The sequence below is a fragment of the Acinonyx jubatus genome, chromosome B2 (assembly GCF_027475565.1).
Source record: "Acinonyx jubatus isolate Ajub_Pintada_27869175 chromosome B2, VMU_Ajub_asm_v1.0, whole genome shotgun sequence".
NCBI lineage: Eukaryota > Metazoa > Chordata > Mammalia > Carnivora > Felidae > Acinonyx > Acinonyx jubatus.
Genome location: NC_069385.1, coordinates 15584911 through 15604203, shown reverse-complemented (window position 1 = coordinate 15604203; position 19293 = coordinate 15584911). Strand labels below are relative to the sequence as shown.

At 42.0% G+C, this 19293-nt stretch overlaps 1 protein-coding gene and 1 long non-coding RNA gene across 3 annotated transcripts in view; one reads left to right on the top strand and one right to left on the bottom strand.

Moving 5' to 3' along the window:
* The window catches only part of CCDC170 (coiled-coil domain containing 170), a 99616-nt gene that overhangs the window by 61266 nt on the left and 19057 nt on the right, over positions 1–19293 (top strand). The window contains exons 6-9 of the mRNA XM_027056627.2: positions 978–1295; positions 9572–9772; positions 15032–15205; positions 17584–17826. Coding sequence (XP_026912428.1) covers positions 978–1295; positions 9572–9772; positions 15032–15205; positions 17584–17826 — 936 coding nt within the window. The remainder of the gene's footprint in view (positions 1–977; positions 1296–9571; positions 9773–15031; positions 15206–17583; positions 17827–19293) is intronic.
* Positions 9426–16793, bottom strand: LOC128315472 (uncharacterized). Of its 2 annotated transcripts, XR_008298261.1 has the most exons (5): positions 16511–16793; positions 14380–14941; positions 13252–13412; positions 12434–12872; positions 9426–9790 (listed from the first exon to the last, which is right to left on the bottom strand). It is a non-coding gene; the product is annotated as an uncharacterized LOC128315472 (long non-coding RNA). The 2 variants fall into 2 exon arrangements; XR_008298260.1 differs by lacking the exon at positions 14380–14941 and having other exon boundaries at positions 16511–16779.

The window sequence follows — 19293 nt, the reverse complement described above, 5'->3', positions numbered from 1 at the left end:
TAAAAAAAATTTTTTTTTAATTATTGTTCTCAGTATCGTACTTTATTTCCCTCTACTTTTATTTCTCCCACCTGCCAAATAGATATTTCTGTCTCTTTTCTTCAGGTTCTATCAGTTTTATGAGACAAGAAGATACACAGTAAATGAATATTGAAAGCAAGATCTGATTCTCCTTTATGCAATGATGTTTTTATGAAAATGCTACTGTATTATTTAAAAGAGTATTAAGGAATCATCTTTATTCAAACAATTTTAGAGTGTAGGTAGGACTCTGAGGGTTTACTGTTTATTCAAAATCAATTTCCATGTATATCAAACTTTACAGCAGATAATTCTGTAAACATTTTCTGACTATGGATTGCCTCTACCAGATGTTAGCCAACAACTTGTTTTTGTTAAGTCTTCCAGAGGTTCACACACAAAAGGCTTATATGCCAGTTTCCTTCTTTTCCTGGCCCTGGTTTTTTATCCCTTCTCTTTTTTAGACACCTAATTTTACCTGACAGAGCCCTTAAAATTTAATTTTTTTAATTAAACAATTTTTAATGTTGGGGTACCTGGGTGGCTCAGTTGGTTAAGTGTCTGACTTCGGTTCATGTCATGATCTTGCAGTTCACAAGTTCAAGCCCTGCGTCGGGTTCTGTGCTGACAGCTCAGAGCCTGGAGCCTGCTTTGGATTCTGTATCTCCCTCTCTCTCTCTCCCCCCTTCCTCCACTTGCTCTCTGTCCCTGTCTATCTCTCTCTCTCTCTCTCTCAAAAAAAAAAACATTAAAAAATAATTAAAAAAATTTTAATGTTAAGTCTTTAAAATTTACAATTTTTATGACGAGATGGTGGGGAATTTACAGTTAAACAGGGAATGTCGTGATTTAATCCTAACTCCGTGAAGTCAGTAAGCAAGGTAAACGGAAAGCAAATGCTCGTGTCCCTCAGTGGCTGCTAAGGTACCTGTCTTCACTTTCTGTACTTGTTTCAGGACCTGCTCAGTGCTGTAGAGACAAAGGAGGCTCTTGAAAGGGAAGTCAAGCTCTTCCAAGAAAGGCTGCTTGCTGGCCAGCGGGTCTGGGATGCCTCGAAGCAGGAACTGAGCCTCTTGAAGAAAAGCTCTTGCGAGTTGCAGAAGAGCTTGGAGGCCAGCCGGGATGCGATGGCAGCCTCGAGAAACCAGCACTCCTCGTTTAGGGAGAAAGTCGCAGCGCTGCTCGGGGGCAACTGGGGCACGGTTGTGCCCATGGAACATGCTATTTTGGAAAGGATCCGAGAAATGACCAGCCAGGGAGAGAGCAGGAAAAGTGTGAGTGGTGACTTCTGAGATTCTTAAGGACAGTAGTTTGCTGAGTTAGTGAAAGTATCATTTAAGTGTGGTTTTTATTACTTTCAGCTGTATGTCATGCTTAGGGAGCCTGGGGAGTCACTCAAATGACAGCTAATGACAATGGGGGTTCTGGAGTCAGACCTGACTGTACTGAATCCTGTCTCTACTGCAATACTCGCTCACTCCAGGTGTGCCATGGGCAAGCTCCTGAGAACCTGTCTTTGAGATTCTGTGTTCTCACCTGCTGGACGGGGAGGGCTGAGGGGCCACACCCCTTATCTGAACCCCTTGGGGTCCAATGTGTTTTTGAATTGAGAATTTTTCAGGGTTTAGAAAGGTGAAATAGTACAGGGAACGGTAATGGAGGGAGCTCTCTTTTACACATCCCTCCTCAGCGGGGTCTGAGGCGGCACCCCAGAGTGAACCACATTCATCATTCTGCAGCAGAAGCTGTGACAAATCCATCACACAGAACACACCAGGACTGTGAAGAGCTTTGTGTCACTTCGGGTCAGGGTTTTCTGCCAGCTCCGGTCAGGTCAAGCTTTATCAGCAAGTGAGTTATGAAAAAAGCTGTCTGTTTCCAGATAGTTTCGGATTTTGGAATTGCACGTAAGGGTTATCGGGCCTGTAAGAGTATCTGCCCCATAAGGTTATTGCTTGTTGCAAGCAATAAATGAAAAAGAAGATTGTTCTGAAGTCCTTAATGCAGTGCCGGGCACACAATGATGATAAATATTAACTATCGCTACCCTTGATTCTCCTCATCTCCCTCCTTCTCTTCATAACGCATTGGTGCCTGGAACAGTCTGTTAGGGAACCTGTTGAACAAACGGAGATAGATGTTTGGATTCATATATATGACTGGAGCTTGTTTAATATTGCTATCTTGTTTATACTATTAATAATTCTCCTTGGGGCACCCGGGTGGCTCAGTCGGTTAGGCGACTTGACTCTTGATTTCATCTCAGGTCACAATCTCATGGTTCATGAGATGGAGCCCTGCGTCCTGCTCTGTGCAGCACGGAGCCTGCTTGGGATTCTCTCTCCCTCCCCACCCGCTCGCGCTCTCTCTCAAAATAAATAAAAAAACTTAAAAAAAAAATTCTCCTTTACTGTCTAGCTTTGCTTAGCAGAGTCAACTTCAGCCTGACTAAATTACCATCAAATGCAAATTATTGAAGCCCTAAGTAATGAGGTTTTAAAGTAAATAATATCCAAATTCTAGGTGTAACTCCATTGTGATCTACCTCTGTGAGTTCATGTTGGTTCAAAGGAGAAATTGCATTTTTCCCTTTTTTGATGTTTCTAAAATACTCAGAGCCATCACTAACTCAGAGTTCAGGGTGGCATTTGAAAATTTCCTTTAATGATAAAACATTTTCAATCCCCTTTAAAAAAATTCTCCAAAATTCATGTGTGCTCTTAGGAGCAAGTCAGGTGACCCCTTTGTCCAGGTGTAGGGTTCTCTTTGTGGATATAAAATGTGCAGGTCTCTGAGGGTAACTCAGTTTTTCTTGTGATTGGTCCTGGATTGCAGAAGAACATTACTTCCAGGACTGAGAACAATTTCATTAAGTTATTTACCTTGTCTAGTAAGAGATGCACTTCAGTAGCTAATGGTCCTTAAGCATTTCATTTTATTGCTTCCCTCTTCTGGTTTTCCAAATGTTTTCCTGAAACTATTTTAATTCAGCATGTGAAGCATGGCATAAAATTGTCAGCGTGATGTATATGTTTATTTTCTGAAGCAAAATGATGTAAATTGGTTAAGCTGGCTATGCCTTCCCCTACTCCCCATAAAAATCAGAATGATTCAGAGTCTTTTTAGTGCCTTTGTCTGCCTTTTCTACCCTGTAATTTTTTTCAATAGCTGTTCTCACTATTTAAAAGCCCGAAATCAAGCGTATAGCTGGCATCTTGTGTGACTCATCTTCAAGTAAAATCAGGAGAAAATGGATTTCATATGTTGTCTTAGAAATGTTTCTAAAGAATGGGAGCTTTACAGATTGATGAATCTGTTTGTTGAGGGGGCCATACACCCCTGCCAGCTGCCGTGGTTAAACACACACTCAACAGTTGCATAACACCCATGCGAAGGCCCAGTGGTGGGTTCAGGCCGGGCCTGGCAAATTTTGCCGCTTCATGTAGACTCCTACTTTGTGAACCTTGCCTTTCTTATTTTCCCTGTTGCTGTTCATTTTTACTCTCCTATATTTGCAGTTCTCAGTAGAATTCAGGACACCACCCACACGCTTTCAGTAAGCCACTTCTACTTGTTCCTGGCTTTTCTGCTTATAGCCAAGTCAAATTCTCTTTTTAAAAGCTTTACTGTTTCTTGGGGTAGTGTTTCTCAGTTTGGCACTATTGACGTTTCAGGCTGGATAATCCTTTGTCATGGGGCTGCTTTGTATGTACATTGTAGGGTATTTAACAGCATCTCTGGCTTCTACCCAGTAGGTACCAATGCCACTATTTTCCCTCTCAATTTGTGACAACCAGTGATGTCTCCAGGCAAATGTCCCTGGAGGATGAAATCACCCCCGGTTGGAAACCAGTCTCTTAAAGGAATGTCCTGCTGTTGGGTTCCTAGGAATTCTAAATGAGTGTTTCGATGATGTTTAGCCTTGAAATTTCAGTACACTTGTAACAGGTGTTTTTGAAATAATGATGTCTTGCACAATGACAGAAAGTTGCGACATTTTCAGATTTTAGTGTAGGTTTTTGAGGCAAACATTTTTTTTTCCTTACTTAAAATTTTTTTTTAACATTTATTCATTTTTGAGAGTGAGAAAGATAGACCATGAGTGGGGCAGGGGCAGAGAGAGAGGGAGACACAGAATCCGAAGCGGTCTCCAGGCTTTGAGCTGTCAGCACAGGGCCCAACGTGGGGCTCGAACTCATGGACTGCAAGATCATGACCTGAGCTGAAGTCGGATGCTTAACCTACTGAGCCACCCAGGCACCCCTTCCTTACTTTTAGATGTTTCCTAACCAGCTCATCATCTGGATGAGAAGTGATTATGTACAGAGAGGACAGGACCATGATTGATCTCTATGTCATTTCCTAAATTGAAGACAATTCATACAAGCTTACAAACGATTATCTAGACAGCTCTTTTGTTCTTCTTTAGGCACACATAAGGGTTTATTTTGTCCACTGGAGTGTTTCTTGGTCCAGTGGCTCCAGGTGGGCTGTGGGGACCCAGCCTGAGGCCCTAAAGGACCTGAGACATGCTTTACAACCCCCTGCTCCCTCATCTGATCTGATCATTCTGGTTTGTTCCTAATTCTCCCAATACACAAAACCAAACATTTACCCAGAATCTTCGGCAGACTTCCACTGTCATTTCATTGCCCCAAATTATGTTACGTGGTCACGCCTAGCTATGGGGGCACCTGGGAGAGTGAAAAGATAGAGATTTTGGCTCTCCTGGCATCTACAGTGTCGTAATTTCCTAGGATGGCCATAACAAAGTGCCTCTAACCTGGTGGCTTAAACAATAGAAGTGTGTTTGTATTGTCTCCCAGTTCTGGAGGCTGTAAATCTAAAATTGTGATGTCGGCTAGGTTGGCTTCTTCTGAGGCTATAAGGGAGAATCTGTTCCAGGACTCTTGCCTGGCTTCTGGTAGTCTCAGGTGGTCCTTGGCTTATGAATGGCATTCTCTCTACATCTTCACATTATTTTCCTTCTATTTGTATGTGTCTCCGTGTCCACATTTTCCCTTTTTTGTAAGCACACTAGCCATATTGCATTAGGGCCCAGCTCTGTAAAGACTGTATTTCCAAATAAGGTCACATTCTGAGGTACTGGGGGACTTGAACATACCTCTTTTATGGAGAACCCAATTTAACCTGTAACAAAAGTCGACATGGGGCACCTGGGTGGCTCAGTCAGTTGAGAGAGCCCGACCCTTGGTTTCAGCTCAGGTCATGATCCCAGGGTTGTGGGAATGACCCTTGTGTCAGTTGGGCTCTGTGCTGAGTGTGGAGCCTGCTTGGGGTTCTCTCTCCCTCCCCTTCTCTCTCTCTCTCTCTCTCTCTCTCTCTCTCTCTCTCTCTGTCCCTTAGTCCCTCTCCACCCCCTAAAAAAAAGCATACACACCGATAATAAGGAAAGAGAATTTGATTGATGTTTTATTCCTGGTCCCTGACAACATATTTTATATACTTCCTGAGTGAAAATTACAGCTTGACTAATGAGAAAAGAGCTGTATGTCCAAAAGACACTGGTCCTTAAGTGACCCAAGTGGTTCTTTCTTCAGTTTAGAACTCTTGTGCTTTCTTTGGTTTAATCTTAGGGCAAAAGTGTCTCTCTGGTGAAATCAACAACTACTTGTCCTTGGGAAGTGACTGAAATTTTTTAGGGCATTATGACTTCACTTCCCAACACCAGGCTCCTTGTTTTTGAAGGATGATTTACTTCAGTGCCTTTTTGTTTTTGTTTTTTTTTTTAAAATGAGGTATGTTTTCTTCATTATAATCCCTCTCCCTTTCCCTCGATTCCCTACATCTCTCGTGTTGAAATCCCTGGCACATTTTGTCCCACGGAATATTAGGGATATGTTAACAGATGATACTAAGAAAAAGAGGAAAAAGAAAAAAGAAAAGCTTATTGACTCTTCAGAGTTCTCGGTGTGAAAACACAACACAACTTCACAGTTTTGGTGAGACACATATGTTCACCCAGGCGCTGGCATTTGATGTTCCCGAGAACCGAGTCAGATTAGAGTGTTAATTTATTTGACTACATTTATGTAAATATCTCTCTGAAAACTATTGGTCGTACATGTACTGAGACCCAAAAGAAGCTTATGAAGCTAAGTTCTGGGACACGTAGACTATGGAGGGGTTCCCAGCTGCTTGCTCCTTCCTGGACACCGGAATCTTGAGTTTGCAGCTTCTTTACAGTTCAGCCGTCTACGTACCAGTGATTTGAAAAGTCATACTCTGCTGACCCTTCAAGCTTCGTGGAGCACTCTTGAGTCCACGCCGGGTGAGGATGCAGGAGGAACCTTGTCACCTTTGATATACCACATTGCGCCTTATTTGTCCTTCCCAGAAAGGTTTTTAGTTAAAAAACAGGCTCTGTGGGCTGCAGATGGTTTGAGAAACACGATCTAGGACAATTTCTGAAGGGCCCCTCTAACGCTTTATGACAGAAGCATGGGAGTGACTGAACCAACATACTGGAGTAGGAATAGTGATGGTAAAAATGGATGCAGTGCATTGAACTTCAGTCGGGTGTGAAATACTGTGCTGCTCAAATTATCTAAATTATCATCTCATCGTCAGAGCAAAGACACTAAGTTTCAGACAGGTTGATTACCTGCTTCAGTTAACATGCTGCTAAGTAGTAGAGTGGGAACTTGAGATGGGGACTGTGTGACTCCAGAGACCCCGTGCCACAGTCTGGTCTCCATCAGGACATCCTCTTCTTTCTTCAGGGTCATTATCACTACCTTACTCACACTTTCAGCCATTGCCTGAGGTGTCATCCTCAAAATGGGAGGCTTTTTTTTTTTTTTTTTTTAATGTAACTGGGCTATTTGCACATTAGTGCATTTCAGCTTTTTTTTTTTTTTAAGTAATCTCTACACCCGGGGCGCCTGGGTGGCTCAGTCGGTTAAGCGGCCGACTTCGGCTCAGGTCATGATCTCACTGCTCGTGAATTCAAGCCCGCATCGGGCTCTGTGCTGACAGCTCAGAGCCTGGAGCCTGCTTCAGATTCTGTGTCTCCCTCTCTGTCTGCCCCTCCCCTGTTACACTCAGTGTCTCTCTTTCTCTCCCAAAAATAAACATTAAAAAAAAAGGTCATCTCTACACCCAATGTGGGGCTGGAACGCACAACCCTGAGATCAAGAGTTGCATGCTCCCCCGACTGAGCCAGCCATGCACCCCCAAAATGGGAGTCTTTCCTGATCAATTTCTCTGGCAGGCTTTGCTTTCCTCTGGGACCTTCTTCAGTGTACTGACTGTGGCTAAGTGATTACCCAGTTCTCCATCTCTCCAGCTGAGGATTTCTGTGTCTCTTTTTTCTTTGGTTTCATTCTCTTTGTTAGGTTAACTATGGGGTAAGAGAAGTGTTGAAGGACTTCCAGGTAGAAAGACTCACTTCCTACTTGGAGTCGAATGTGAAACACATTTCCTACTGCGCAGAATCATGTGCTCTGCCTTGTATAATATAATATCATTAAACAGCCCTCCTCCCCCCGGGCAGTATCTTGGGGGTGTTGTTTGATGGCTGTTGTTTTGTAGGTGACTTTGTATATTATACCAAGACAGGCGTAGCTTTCTTTTACATTGAGATCACATCTCTTGTTAGTAAGTGCCAATGGTAGGAAGTACAAAATGAGGAGTTCTCAGAGGCTCATATTCTGTAATTAAAATTGAAATTTCCTTGGAGAACACAATTCCTTGGATGTGGTGCTAAGCAGCTTGCCATCAAATATTTGATTTCAAGCACCCACAGAAGTATAGAATTAATTGAATTACAGGCCTGGGACCTGGAGAGCCACAGAAGCACATGATATGAGTATTTGGAGATGAAGTAGTCTAACCTTCCTGACTGTAGCCACAGTAAGATGCTTAAAATACGAGATAAACACAAAGACATAAAATTGCAAATATAGTATCTCACCTGTATTTTAACAGGGCATAAAAATAAATTATTTGAAAATATTAATAGTTGTTAACCTCTGAGTGGTTTTTTTTTCCTTAAACTTTTTCTTTTGTCCTTAATGAATCTTTATTTATTTAAAAAATTTTTTTAATGTTTATTTTTGACAGAGAGAGAGAGAGAGAGCATGAGCAGGGGAGGGGCAGAGAGAGAGGGAGACACAGAGTCTGAAGCAGGCTCCAGGCTCTGAGCTGTCAGCACAGAGCCTGACGCGGGGCTGGAACTCACAGACTGCGAGCGAGATCATGACCCGAGCTGAAGTCAGACGCTCGATTGACTGAGCCACCCAGGCACCCCTTTAATGAATCTTTTATAATGAGTATATATTACTTTGTAATTTTGGGGACCAGGAAAAATTCTTCCTTTCACTGAAGTGGAATTATTTCTCTGATTTGGACCTGTTGGTCCTTAACTTAAGCTCTGAGGCAACTCAGAGCAAACCCTAGTGTTCTTCCAGATAATAGCTTTACAAAATATTTGAAGATGGCTGGAGTGTTTTCTTGCTTTTTAAAATGGTTACTGATAGGTAAGCAGAATTTTTTTTTTAAACAGAAACTATAAACCTGAAACCATCAAGATATTTCAGTTTCTGTAAGAATGGTACTGAGTAATATGTAAATGTCTACTTTTTTCTTTTTTCTCTTCTGAAACTAACCATCAAAACAAAACATATTTTTCACCCCAAACTTGGTGTCTTTATTAAATTCAATGTTTCCTGAAGACTGGATCAGGTAGATTCAGTTTGAGTCTTCTCGACATGTACCCGAGGTCTTTGGTAAACTTACGTTCTTATTTATAGGAACGTCAGGACAAAGAGAGAAACTCCAGGGAAGGATGGGAGCATTGGAAAAGTTAGGAGTGTGTGAAGAGAATGGGGGCCTTTAATGGAGAAACTGTGATTTCGTTTTGTGGGAGAGGAGGTAGCAATCAGATTGTCCCACCTTCTTGCATGTAGAATTGCTGTGTTGAGTTTGACCTTCCAAATGCTATAATGATAATATCACTGTATGAGTACACAGCACAGAAGCAGCACCACTGAACTTTGGTGCCTGAGTAACCGATACTCAATGGAAAATTGAAAAAAAGCTTGAAAAAATATCTTTATGCACTTGAATTCTGGATAAATTTACTATAAAGTTAACTCACTGTGTAATCTTTAATCCACCATATATGGTGGAGGAGTTTCTCTGGAGAATGACACTTGCATAGGTTTTAAAAGCACTTTCTGTCTGAACTTTTTTTCCAGTTAAGCTTTGAGGCTCCTAAATTAATGGCAGTTTTAGGGGTATGTAAATATGTAAATATCACCCATAAATATTTATCGAGTAACCTGTTTAAGGAATTATATAAAAATGAAGACAAATACCAATAGAAATATTTTATTAGGTAACGAATACAGATTTATTTCAAGCAGAGGCAGATACAGCTATCAAATTACCTGTTTTTTATTTAATTTTTACGAAGAATCTGGAAGTTGGTGTTATAAATAGTTATGTTGCTTGGGTTGAGCACTTGATTTGAACACTTTGGTGCATCCGAAACAAGGCTTATCCTTGTCTGTTTCTTTGTTTCCAGATGGTCTCCCAGCTTGAAGCCCGAATATCTGAGCTTGTTGAACAGTTGGGAAATGAGTCTGGGTTTCACCAGAAAGCTCTTCAGAGGGCCCAGAAAGCAGAAAGCAAGTTGGAGACTCTTCAGGGTCAGCTGACATACCTGGAGGGAGAGCTGGCTTCTGGAGATGTTTTGCGAGATAACTTGAATTTTGAGAAACAAAAAGTAATAACCCGAGGGTATCTGTGGGGAGAAACATCTGTTACAGTTTAAAATTTTACCTGAAAATGTTCTGAATTTTACAGTACTTCAGTAGAATGGTTAAGTCTGCATAATGAGTAAATGTCAGGGAACAACGTCCTGTTTTGGGGTGTCTTCCTAGTACTTAGGGCTTTCTTGATTCGGATTAATCCAGTTAAACTCAACAGGTATTTGTTGAATGCCGGTTATGTATGAGACCCTGAAGGTTTGAGGGCTAAGGTCTGAGTAACACACAGTTCTTGATCATAAAAGGCTCATAATTCACTTGAGGAGACATTCTAGTCATTTGCTGTGACTATAAAGTTGTACGTGTTGTAACAGATGTATTGATTGACAAAATGCTGTAGGAACTCAGTGAAGGGAATGATAACTTCTGGATAAGAGGAGGATTTTTACAGGGGAGAGGGCAATGGAGTTCACCCTTGAAGGATAAGTAGGATTTTAGAGGAGCGAGGGTGCGGATACTGTAGGGGAAACAGTGCGAGCAAAGGCGTGAAAGCTCCTAAGTGCATAGTGTAGTCATAGTGCGGAGCGATTGTTCCAGTGTGGCTGGAACACAGCATTCCGGATGGGGTTGTGGCAGGAGAGAAGACTAGCATGGTTTGGATGACGAAGATTCTTTATTCTAGCTTCTGTAGAATATTAAGTGTAGTAAGTGATTTTGAGCGTTGCGGTGTTTTAGAAAGATGACGTGATGTCGTGGTGAAGCTGAAGTCACAGCAGGGACAGACTCAGGAATGCTAATGGCGATAACCCTGTGTGAGAGAAGGAGAGTACAATGAGAAGGGGCCCCCACTTATGACTTGACCGTGGGGAGACCATCTGTGACCATCCAGAGGCAGTTAGACTGGCGGAGAGCAGAAGCTAGTTTGCTCTGGGCTGAGGGGTGAGTGCGGAGGAAAGGTTTGAGTGTAGAAGTAGATTCTTAGGAAGTCTGGCGACCAGAGAGAAAAGAGGCATGAAGCAAGACGACTGAAGGAAGATTTTATTGGCTGAAAGGGGAAGGTACATGGTTGTGAGTCACAGGAGGAAAAAAAAGAGAGAGAGAAAAAAAGAAATGGGATTGGGATTGGATTTGGCATGAAAAATAAATACGCTTAGGTTAAAAAAAAATATTCTGGAAACACATTCATCCTCATTTTGCAGCACTTCGGAAAGCCAAGGAAGCATCACGCCTGCATGGAGGGTTGGATAGGCAAAGACACGTAAGAGGTCTGTGGGAAATCCTAGTCTAAGTGGATGACACAGGTAAATGAGAACACAAGAGTTAATTAATGGAGGGAGGTATAAAATTCAACAGGAAGTTGGATAAAGTTTCCTGTTTCTGTGAGTGAGGAAATGAGCCATCTTCACACAGGAGGTAGCATCACGAGAGGCTTTAAAGAATGAGTAGGAATTTGTCAGGCAGAAGAGGTGGGGGAAGGGATTCACAGTATCGAGAACAGTAGGAGGAAGGAAGGAGTGGAGGTGTGACCTGTTGTGACCTGCTGTGACCTGCTCAGGAGACCAGTGAGGCACAGGGAGACCGAACATGGTCCCTGGTGAGTCCAGAGGCATGAGGTGGCTCTGGAGACGTGTAGGAATAATTGAGATAGGGAAGGCTAGTTGCCCAAGGCTTTATCCTGTAGACAATGGGAAGCCATAGAAGGCTTTTGAATAAAAGAAAAGATTTCTCCGAAGGCAGACTGGCTTTGAGGGCCTAGAGATAAAAGGTAGGGAGCCCAGCTAGGGGATTGTTAGAATAGATAATTAGAATAGGATAGAACAGTAGGTAATAAAGATTTGGACCAGGTAGTGGGGTTATGAATGAAGGGGTAGATTTGACAAATTTGGGAGGGTGAAGAGTATCTGAAAAAGATGTGTTGATTGAAAATTTGAGTTTGAAAGGAAATGTTGCACCTGAGTATAATGTGTTAAATTGGAAGAAATCTGACTGCTGGGCCATCTACCTAGATGTCCCATGAACACATTGCACTAATCATTTTCAAAATGGAAATGATCACCTCTCCACAAATTTGCCCCCTCCTGCCTCAGGGATGATGACGTAATCTGCCTCCAGCCACCTGAGACAAAAGCCCCAGGGTCATTCTTAACGCTTCCCTCTTCTTAACCAATTCCTAAACACTGTAAATTCCATCTCCTTAACAGATCTCAAATGTCACCCCCCCATCTCTATGTTTAGCGGCAGTGCTCTGACTCCAAACACTATAATCATTTGTATGGACTGTCCAAACAACCTTCCAACAGCTCCCCACTGCTGCCAGGGAGGTCTTAATAAAATGTGTGTCCAATTTTTCTTAAAATTGGCCAGGGGCTCTCTATGGCCTTCAGGCTCAGCTACAGATCTCTTCTTTCCATGGCTAAGCATTCTGTGACCTGGCCAGATCCCCTCTCCAGGCTTTCCATCACCCGTAATCCCTCCAGCCTACGGTGGCAAACTCCAGGCTTCAGGGGACTAACAGGGCCCTGCAAGGGTGTGTGGTGATTGATCTCTGAGCCTGAAGACATCCACATTCAAATTTATAAAAAACAATTGGATGGCCAAAAAAAAAAAAAAAAATTGGGGGCCTCCTTGGCATCCTATATTACATGTTGCTGTTGTCTCCGAGAAAACGTTCTCCTTACCTTCTTCACCTGGTAATAGCTGTCCCTTGAAGACTCAGTTCCAATGTCACTTCCTCCTTCCCCTTCCTTAGAGACTTAGTTTTCCTTCATGCAACATGTGCGTGTGTCTGTCACAGCACTCACTGACCTAATGTCTTCCGTCTTCTCCAGTCGACTCCAAGCTTCTTGAGATCAGAGGAAATCTTTTTTTTTTTTTTTCTCTTGGTTTCTCCAGCAATTAGGGAAGAGTCAATAAATAGTATTGAAATTGTGAAGAAAGATCTAAAAAGCAAGAATTTTAGGTAGACTGGTGTCTCTTCCCTTTTTATTTTTCATTGTAATGACTCATTAATTTTCGCTGAGCTTGTGCCAAAAGAACTCTCAGTTACGAAAGCAAATTATGTAAATGGATTCCACTGTGGCGAATATTCCGTAGATCACCACCTCTGAACTGCACGTCCTAGTAAGGATGACAGGCATGTAAAAGTGAAAAGCAAAGTTGTACAGAGTTTAAGTTTAAATATAGGTAATTGAGGTGCACACAGAATAGAATATATTTATGCTAAACTGTGATTCAAAGAAATAAGTTGTCCAGGAAATCCCTCCAGTGACCCTACCCTTTTGAGGCATAGCCGAGATCTTTGAAACGGGCCCTTGCTATGTGGGGTGTGGCTTGATCCTGTCCTTATCCCATTTTGCTGGTTGTAGATCTTGGCATGCTAAGTGGATGGGTCACATGTAGACGTAGCAAGAGAGACTTTATGCTTCCACATGGAGGGTCCTGGTTCTATTTTATTTACAAAACAAACAATAGCAATTATTTTTACTTTCATCCATACCTTCAAAATGAATAATTCCAAGGGGTGTGCTGACACAGCATGAAGAAGTGAGAAACTGGTGATGTGGAAACAAAAGTAGCTCTGGTCTTGGTCTTGTAGCCCAAGACCACAACCTACCACCGTGTGGCACAGCAGATAAGCAGTACTTCCCGTGACCGTGCCTTACAGAGAAGAGATTACATTGTAGGTATGCCACTCAACAAAATTTGAAAGTACTCACTTACAAATAATTTCATCTCGATGACTAAAAGTATCGATAGTTCTGGGCTTTATACTGGCATGCTTCAGTCACCCAGGAATCATACTTATTTAAACATATAGTCGCCTCAGAATGCCAGATAGATGAAGACTTATTGCAGTGGGAAGAAAGTTTCAAAGACAGAACCCAAATCATGAAGTGATGATACAGAAAGTTCATTGATTGGTTCACTCATCCAACAAGTGCTTAGTAAGCATTCCTCTCTCGGGCCCGATTAACCACAGAAATTAAGTGGAGGATATAAAAAAATACTGAATTCAAGGGCTACATGCACCCTGATGTTTTAGCGACATTATCAACAATAGCCGAATTATGGAAAGAGCCCAAATGTCCATTGACTGATGAATGGATAAAGAAATTGTGGTGTGTGAGTGTGTGTGTGTGTAAAATAAATAAATAAATAAATAAATAAATAAATAAATAACTACTACTCAGCCATAAAAAAGAATGAAATCTTGCCATTTGTAACGACATGGATGGAGCTCAAGAGTATTACGCTAAGAGAAGTAAGTCAGAGAAAGACAAATACCATATGGTTTCACTCTATATGTGGAATTTAAGAAACAAAACAAATGAACATAGCAGGAAAGACAAGAAGGAAAACCAGGAAACAGACTCTTAACTTAGAGAACAAATTGATGGTTACCAGAGGGGAGGTGTGTGGGGGGATGAGTTAAATAGGTGATGGGGATTAAGGAGTGCACTTGTATTGAGCATCGGGCATCGTATGTAACTGTTGAGGCACTAAATTGTACATATGAAACTAGTATTACACTGTATGTTAACTAACTGGAATTTAAATAAAAACTTGGAAGAAAAATAAAGAAATCAAGTGGAGGAAGATCCTGGAACGATTTTGTAACATTCACCTGTTAAAAAATGAACCTTGACTTCATTGATACGGCTGTGTTTTACAATATTGTTCCTTAAACTATGTTACACTAAAAACTCTTTAAGACATTTTTTTGGTATAGGAATTTAAGTTTAAAAAAAAAAAAGCAAAAACGTTGTCCAAGTGTGTTTGTATGGAGAGCTTTGATTTTGGAGTGATCTGTAGAATCCAAGGGGAGTAAAGTGGCCACTGTTGTCATGTTTTTTTCCACATTTGAGGCCAGGGCCCACTTAGGATGGAAAAGTTGCCATGGAAGGTTTGTGGATGAGTAGGTCCCAGAAGCTGGATTAGCCTGGAAGGGACAGCAGCCTGTCGCCAAAGCAGAGAGATGCAGATGTTGTCCGGAGGATGCCAGATTTGTCACATGGCAGGGTTGAGAAGAGTGTCTCATGTTACGTTGAACATCAAGATCACTGACCACGAGAGTCAAGTGAATTTGGACAGGAAGCAGGGCAGGGAGCTGGCAAGGTGGTTCTGGAATTCATTACCAAACACTGGGGTCAGGGGTCGGGCTCCATACTGGGTTTAATGAGACCTATCTGTAAGTTTGGGAGAAAGAGAAGGAGTCTGTGAGATCACCTGTTAACTTCGTTTTTGTGCCTCATTTTCATTTTTGTTCTTGGGTTTAGTATCTTAAATTTCTGGATCAGCTCTCAGAGAAAATGAAACTGGACCAGATGGCTGCTGAACTTGGCTTTGACATGCGCTTGGATGTAGTCTTAGCTCGCACAGAGCAGCTGGTCCGCCTCGAGAGCAACGCAGTCATTGAAAACAAGACTATCGCTCACAATTTACAGAGAAAGGTAGGGGATACTGAAACTTGCTAGTGTTGAGAGAAAGAATTGCTGAGACACTTAAATATTGAAAAATAGTTTACTTCCCCTTGTATTCATCACTGTGGTTAGGAAACATAAATATGTATTTATAATTTGAGTCTCTGTTTCAAGTCTGAGGGATGGTAAGTTTATCACCTAAGGTTATGTTTGACTGTGAGTCATAGAGACCCAAAATAATGGTGGCTTATATGACTGGATGTGCTTCCTCCCCACCCCCACCCCCACCCCCACCCCCACCCCCATAAGTTTCTAGAAGTAGACCGCTCAGGGTGAGTGTGGCCAGTCTGCTCTGTGAAGTTTTCCAGGAACCAGGCTCATTTCAGCTCATTAATCTCCCATCCCTAGGGTGGTTCATATCTTTTTGGTTCAAAATGGTACCTATGGGTTCCAGACAGAAGTTTGGAGAAGGAAGGGACGAAGAAGAGGGATGCAAAAGAGCATGTGTGAGCTGTCTTTTGATGGAGGCTTCCAGAATTTGCCACGTGAACTTGTGTTTATGTCCCATGATTCTGATGACCGAAATTAATTCAAGGGAAGCTGGACACTGTAGTCCTTTCCCTAGGTAACCACTTGCCTACCTACGAAACTTACTGATTCTATTATTAAGGGAGATGAGGAGAACTTGGGAATATCTAGCAGTCTCCGAGTTGATAAACTCTCTGGCACTGGAGAGAAAAGCGAGGAGAAGCATTTACTTTTCATTGACTCAAAAGAAGAATTAAAAACAGTTTAGACTAAATAAATGAGTAGATGAAAAGGATAAAAATATAATTATTAGTTATATAATTATTGGCATTGGTGAAAGAAAGAGCAAAACACAGATGTGTTCTTATAATAGTTCTTAGGAGAAAATTCTGTGGTGGAATTATAGTGTACAGGCTGTGTCATGGGTCACATCTGGGATTCCAGTTTGGTTCCACCAAGCTGTGTGACCTTGGACAAATTACATGCCTCTCTGTCTCTATTTCCTCATATTTAAGATGGGAATGATATCTACCTCATGAGGTTGTTTATTTTTAATAAGACCCATTTTTTAAACTCTTGGCTCATAGACTGAGCTATGTTCACATTTGATCTCTTCTCCATATACTAGATTTTGAGGAATACTTTATAAAAGACAGCAGATGACCCCTGTGACCGTCAGAGACATTAAACAGAGCTACAGTTCTTTCTGAAGGTCTCCTCAGATAATTGATTTTCCCCCCGATCTCCAACATCGTTCCTTCTGACATATTGTATAATAATTGAAATTACCAGCTGTACAGGACTCACCAGGGTAATTGTGCAGTCGAGGGGAATTTGACATGAAGAAGCTCGAGGAAGGGAGTTTGGCTAGAGAGACACGAAACGGGCTTTGTTAAGAATGGATCTGGCTATGGACGCTGCCACCACCGTTAGACAAGACACACGAGGCTACATTTCAGTCTGTCCTTCACACCTCTGAGAAGTGCAGAGTATATAATTATGGAAAATGTGACAGTCCTCAGCTCTAACATTCTAGAATTCTGCACGATTCCAATCCCCAATGTTTGCAACAGATGTAAGAGGTTTCTGTACTTAATATTCTCCTCACTAATTGTGACATCACAGTCCAGGAGGATTTCTTTTCCCCCTTTAGAGGCCATAATCTTTTTCTAAAATCCATTATAAATTCCTTCATCAAGTTTGATTGTCAGTAATTAGTGCTGTTTGAAGCATTTGTTCTCTGCTTGGTTTGTGGCCGGTATAGGCCAGGCAGATGATAAAGACACCAGTGAACTGGAACCTTCTTGAAGTCCTTTCCATTTCAAAGATTTTAAACATATAAGCACAGCTTTCTTTAAATGCTCCCTGATATAACTTACTTTAAAAAGATAACAACCCTCATGTTTGGCATCACTCGGTCTGGTTCCAAGGGATTGAAATTACTCAGTCTCAGTTTTTGGTGCTAACATGCACTCTGTTTTCTTTTAGCAAAGACCAGTGCCAGGGGGTGGTAGAGAGGATGTTGTCTCTCTACCCTATTCTGATCTTGATAAGCCCATGTTCGTAGCTTTGAAAGTAATCGTACATGTCTGTTATGGTGTACATAATGTTGGAGGGAATCAGAGGTGGAAAGCCTACTTCTCTGTGCATTTTCTGTGGCTCTTTTGTCTCATGCTTTGCAGCTACAGAATTAGTTCTTGGAAAACCAGGAATAAAAAAATGCAATCAAGAAAAGGAATCCAATAACCTTTTCTGAGGGTTTATAGATGAGTCTAATTGAAGTGCAGGTAAAGATCAACGTTATCTGAGTAATTCGTTTATATTTACTGACTGCTCGGTGATTATTTAAAAAAAAAAGATCCCCGTTTGTGTCACATCAGCTCAAGACTCAGAAAGAAAGACTGGAGAGCAAAGAACTGCATGTGAACCTTCTCCGGCAGAAAATTGCCCAGTTGGAGCAGGAGAAGCAGGTGCGTTCGGCCTTGGCGGTAGAGAGGGACGAGGCCAATCTCACCCTAAGGAAGTTGCAAAAGAAGGTGGAGAGGCTGCAGAAGGAGTTGAGTGTGTGTCGAGAATCGAACACGGAGCTCAAAGCCCAGCTGGCTGACACCCATGAGCTTAAGGCAAGTGCCCATCTTCATTCCCTTGTTGATTTTTGCACGTTGCCATTGAGGTTTATGTGAAAGGGTGGCAGTCTTATAACAGACACGCCGGAAAAGAAAAGGAGATAAGGGCTTTCTGTGATCTTCTGGAGTTGTGGGAAAAATGCAAATACTACACAAAATCAGCATATTAGACCAATTTAGCGTGTCTTCAATGCTTGGAATGGAGCCATAGTTGCCATGTGAAAAGCCCATCAAAAAAGGGTGATGGAGGTGATGGAGATTAAGAGGACAATTATCTTGATGAGCCCTGAGTGATGTAGGGATGTATGGAATCACTGCACTGAAATTAATATAATACCGGATGTTAATTACGCTGGAATTAAAAGAAAAAAAAGGTGATGTTAAGTACAGAAAATATAAACATTTCTTCCAAGTGTGGGTGACTATGATATTTGGGATCAGGGGTTTATCACGCGGGAATCTGCTTAGCAAGAAATGAGAAAATGAGCACAGCTCTTCACTGAGAAGTCAGCCAGCATTGTGTCCCGTGGCCTGGAGATGCCGTCCGTGTACCCAGAAGTGAGGAAGGGTCCCTGACTGGGGCAGTGTGCTTCCTGGATTTGGAGGGTTCAACTTCTAATGGCAACAGAGAAGAAAGGAATTAAAACATAAAAGAATTTAATCAAAATCTTTAAATGTCATGTATGTGTGCCACTGGAAAGAATATGTAACTTCATATGCACATATCCTTTCTGGCAGAAATGCGTGTCATGAATACAGATGAGAATAATGTCCTCGCTCTTTACAGATGAGCACTCTGTAATGGACTTTTGGAATGTTTCTGAATCTGGAAACAGACCAGCAGGGAAAAGGAATCTGGAATTAAGCTAACACTTCAATATGTGTAGTGGGGACAATATTTTAGGAAATATTTCCTACTGTATGTTTTTTTTTTCTTCTGAGTCATTAGCTCTTTTCTCCTGAAACCTTTCTTTTTTAATTTTTTTAACATTTATTTATTTTCAAGACATAGAGACAGAGTGCGAGTGGGGAGGGGCAAAGAGAGAGGGAAACACAGAATCTGAAGCAGGCTCCAGGCTCTGAGCTGTCAGCACAGAGCCCAATGCAGGGCTCAAACCCACTAACTATGAGATCATGACCTGAGCTGAAGTCAGATGCTTAACAGACAGCCACCCAGGCGCCCCTCTCCTGAAACCTTTCTAAATTGAGGCTTTTTCCCCAGAGGAAAAAAACAGGGCAGACACAGCCCAGGGGAGGGAACATATTTAAAAATAAGGGAATCAGGAAGCAAGGGAAGGCATCTGATGGGATACAAAGGCTGGGGAGCAAGTATCAAGGTAAGCATCTCCCACACCCCCTCACACCTTGAGACTTATCTTTGGGGGGTGTGTGTGCTGGGGTGGGGGTAGAACCCCTGAAGTCAGCATGCCATTGCTTCCGCCCTGGCTGGAAGCAGCAGGCATG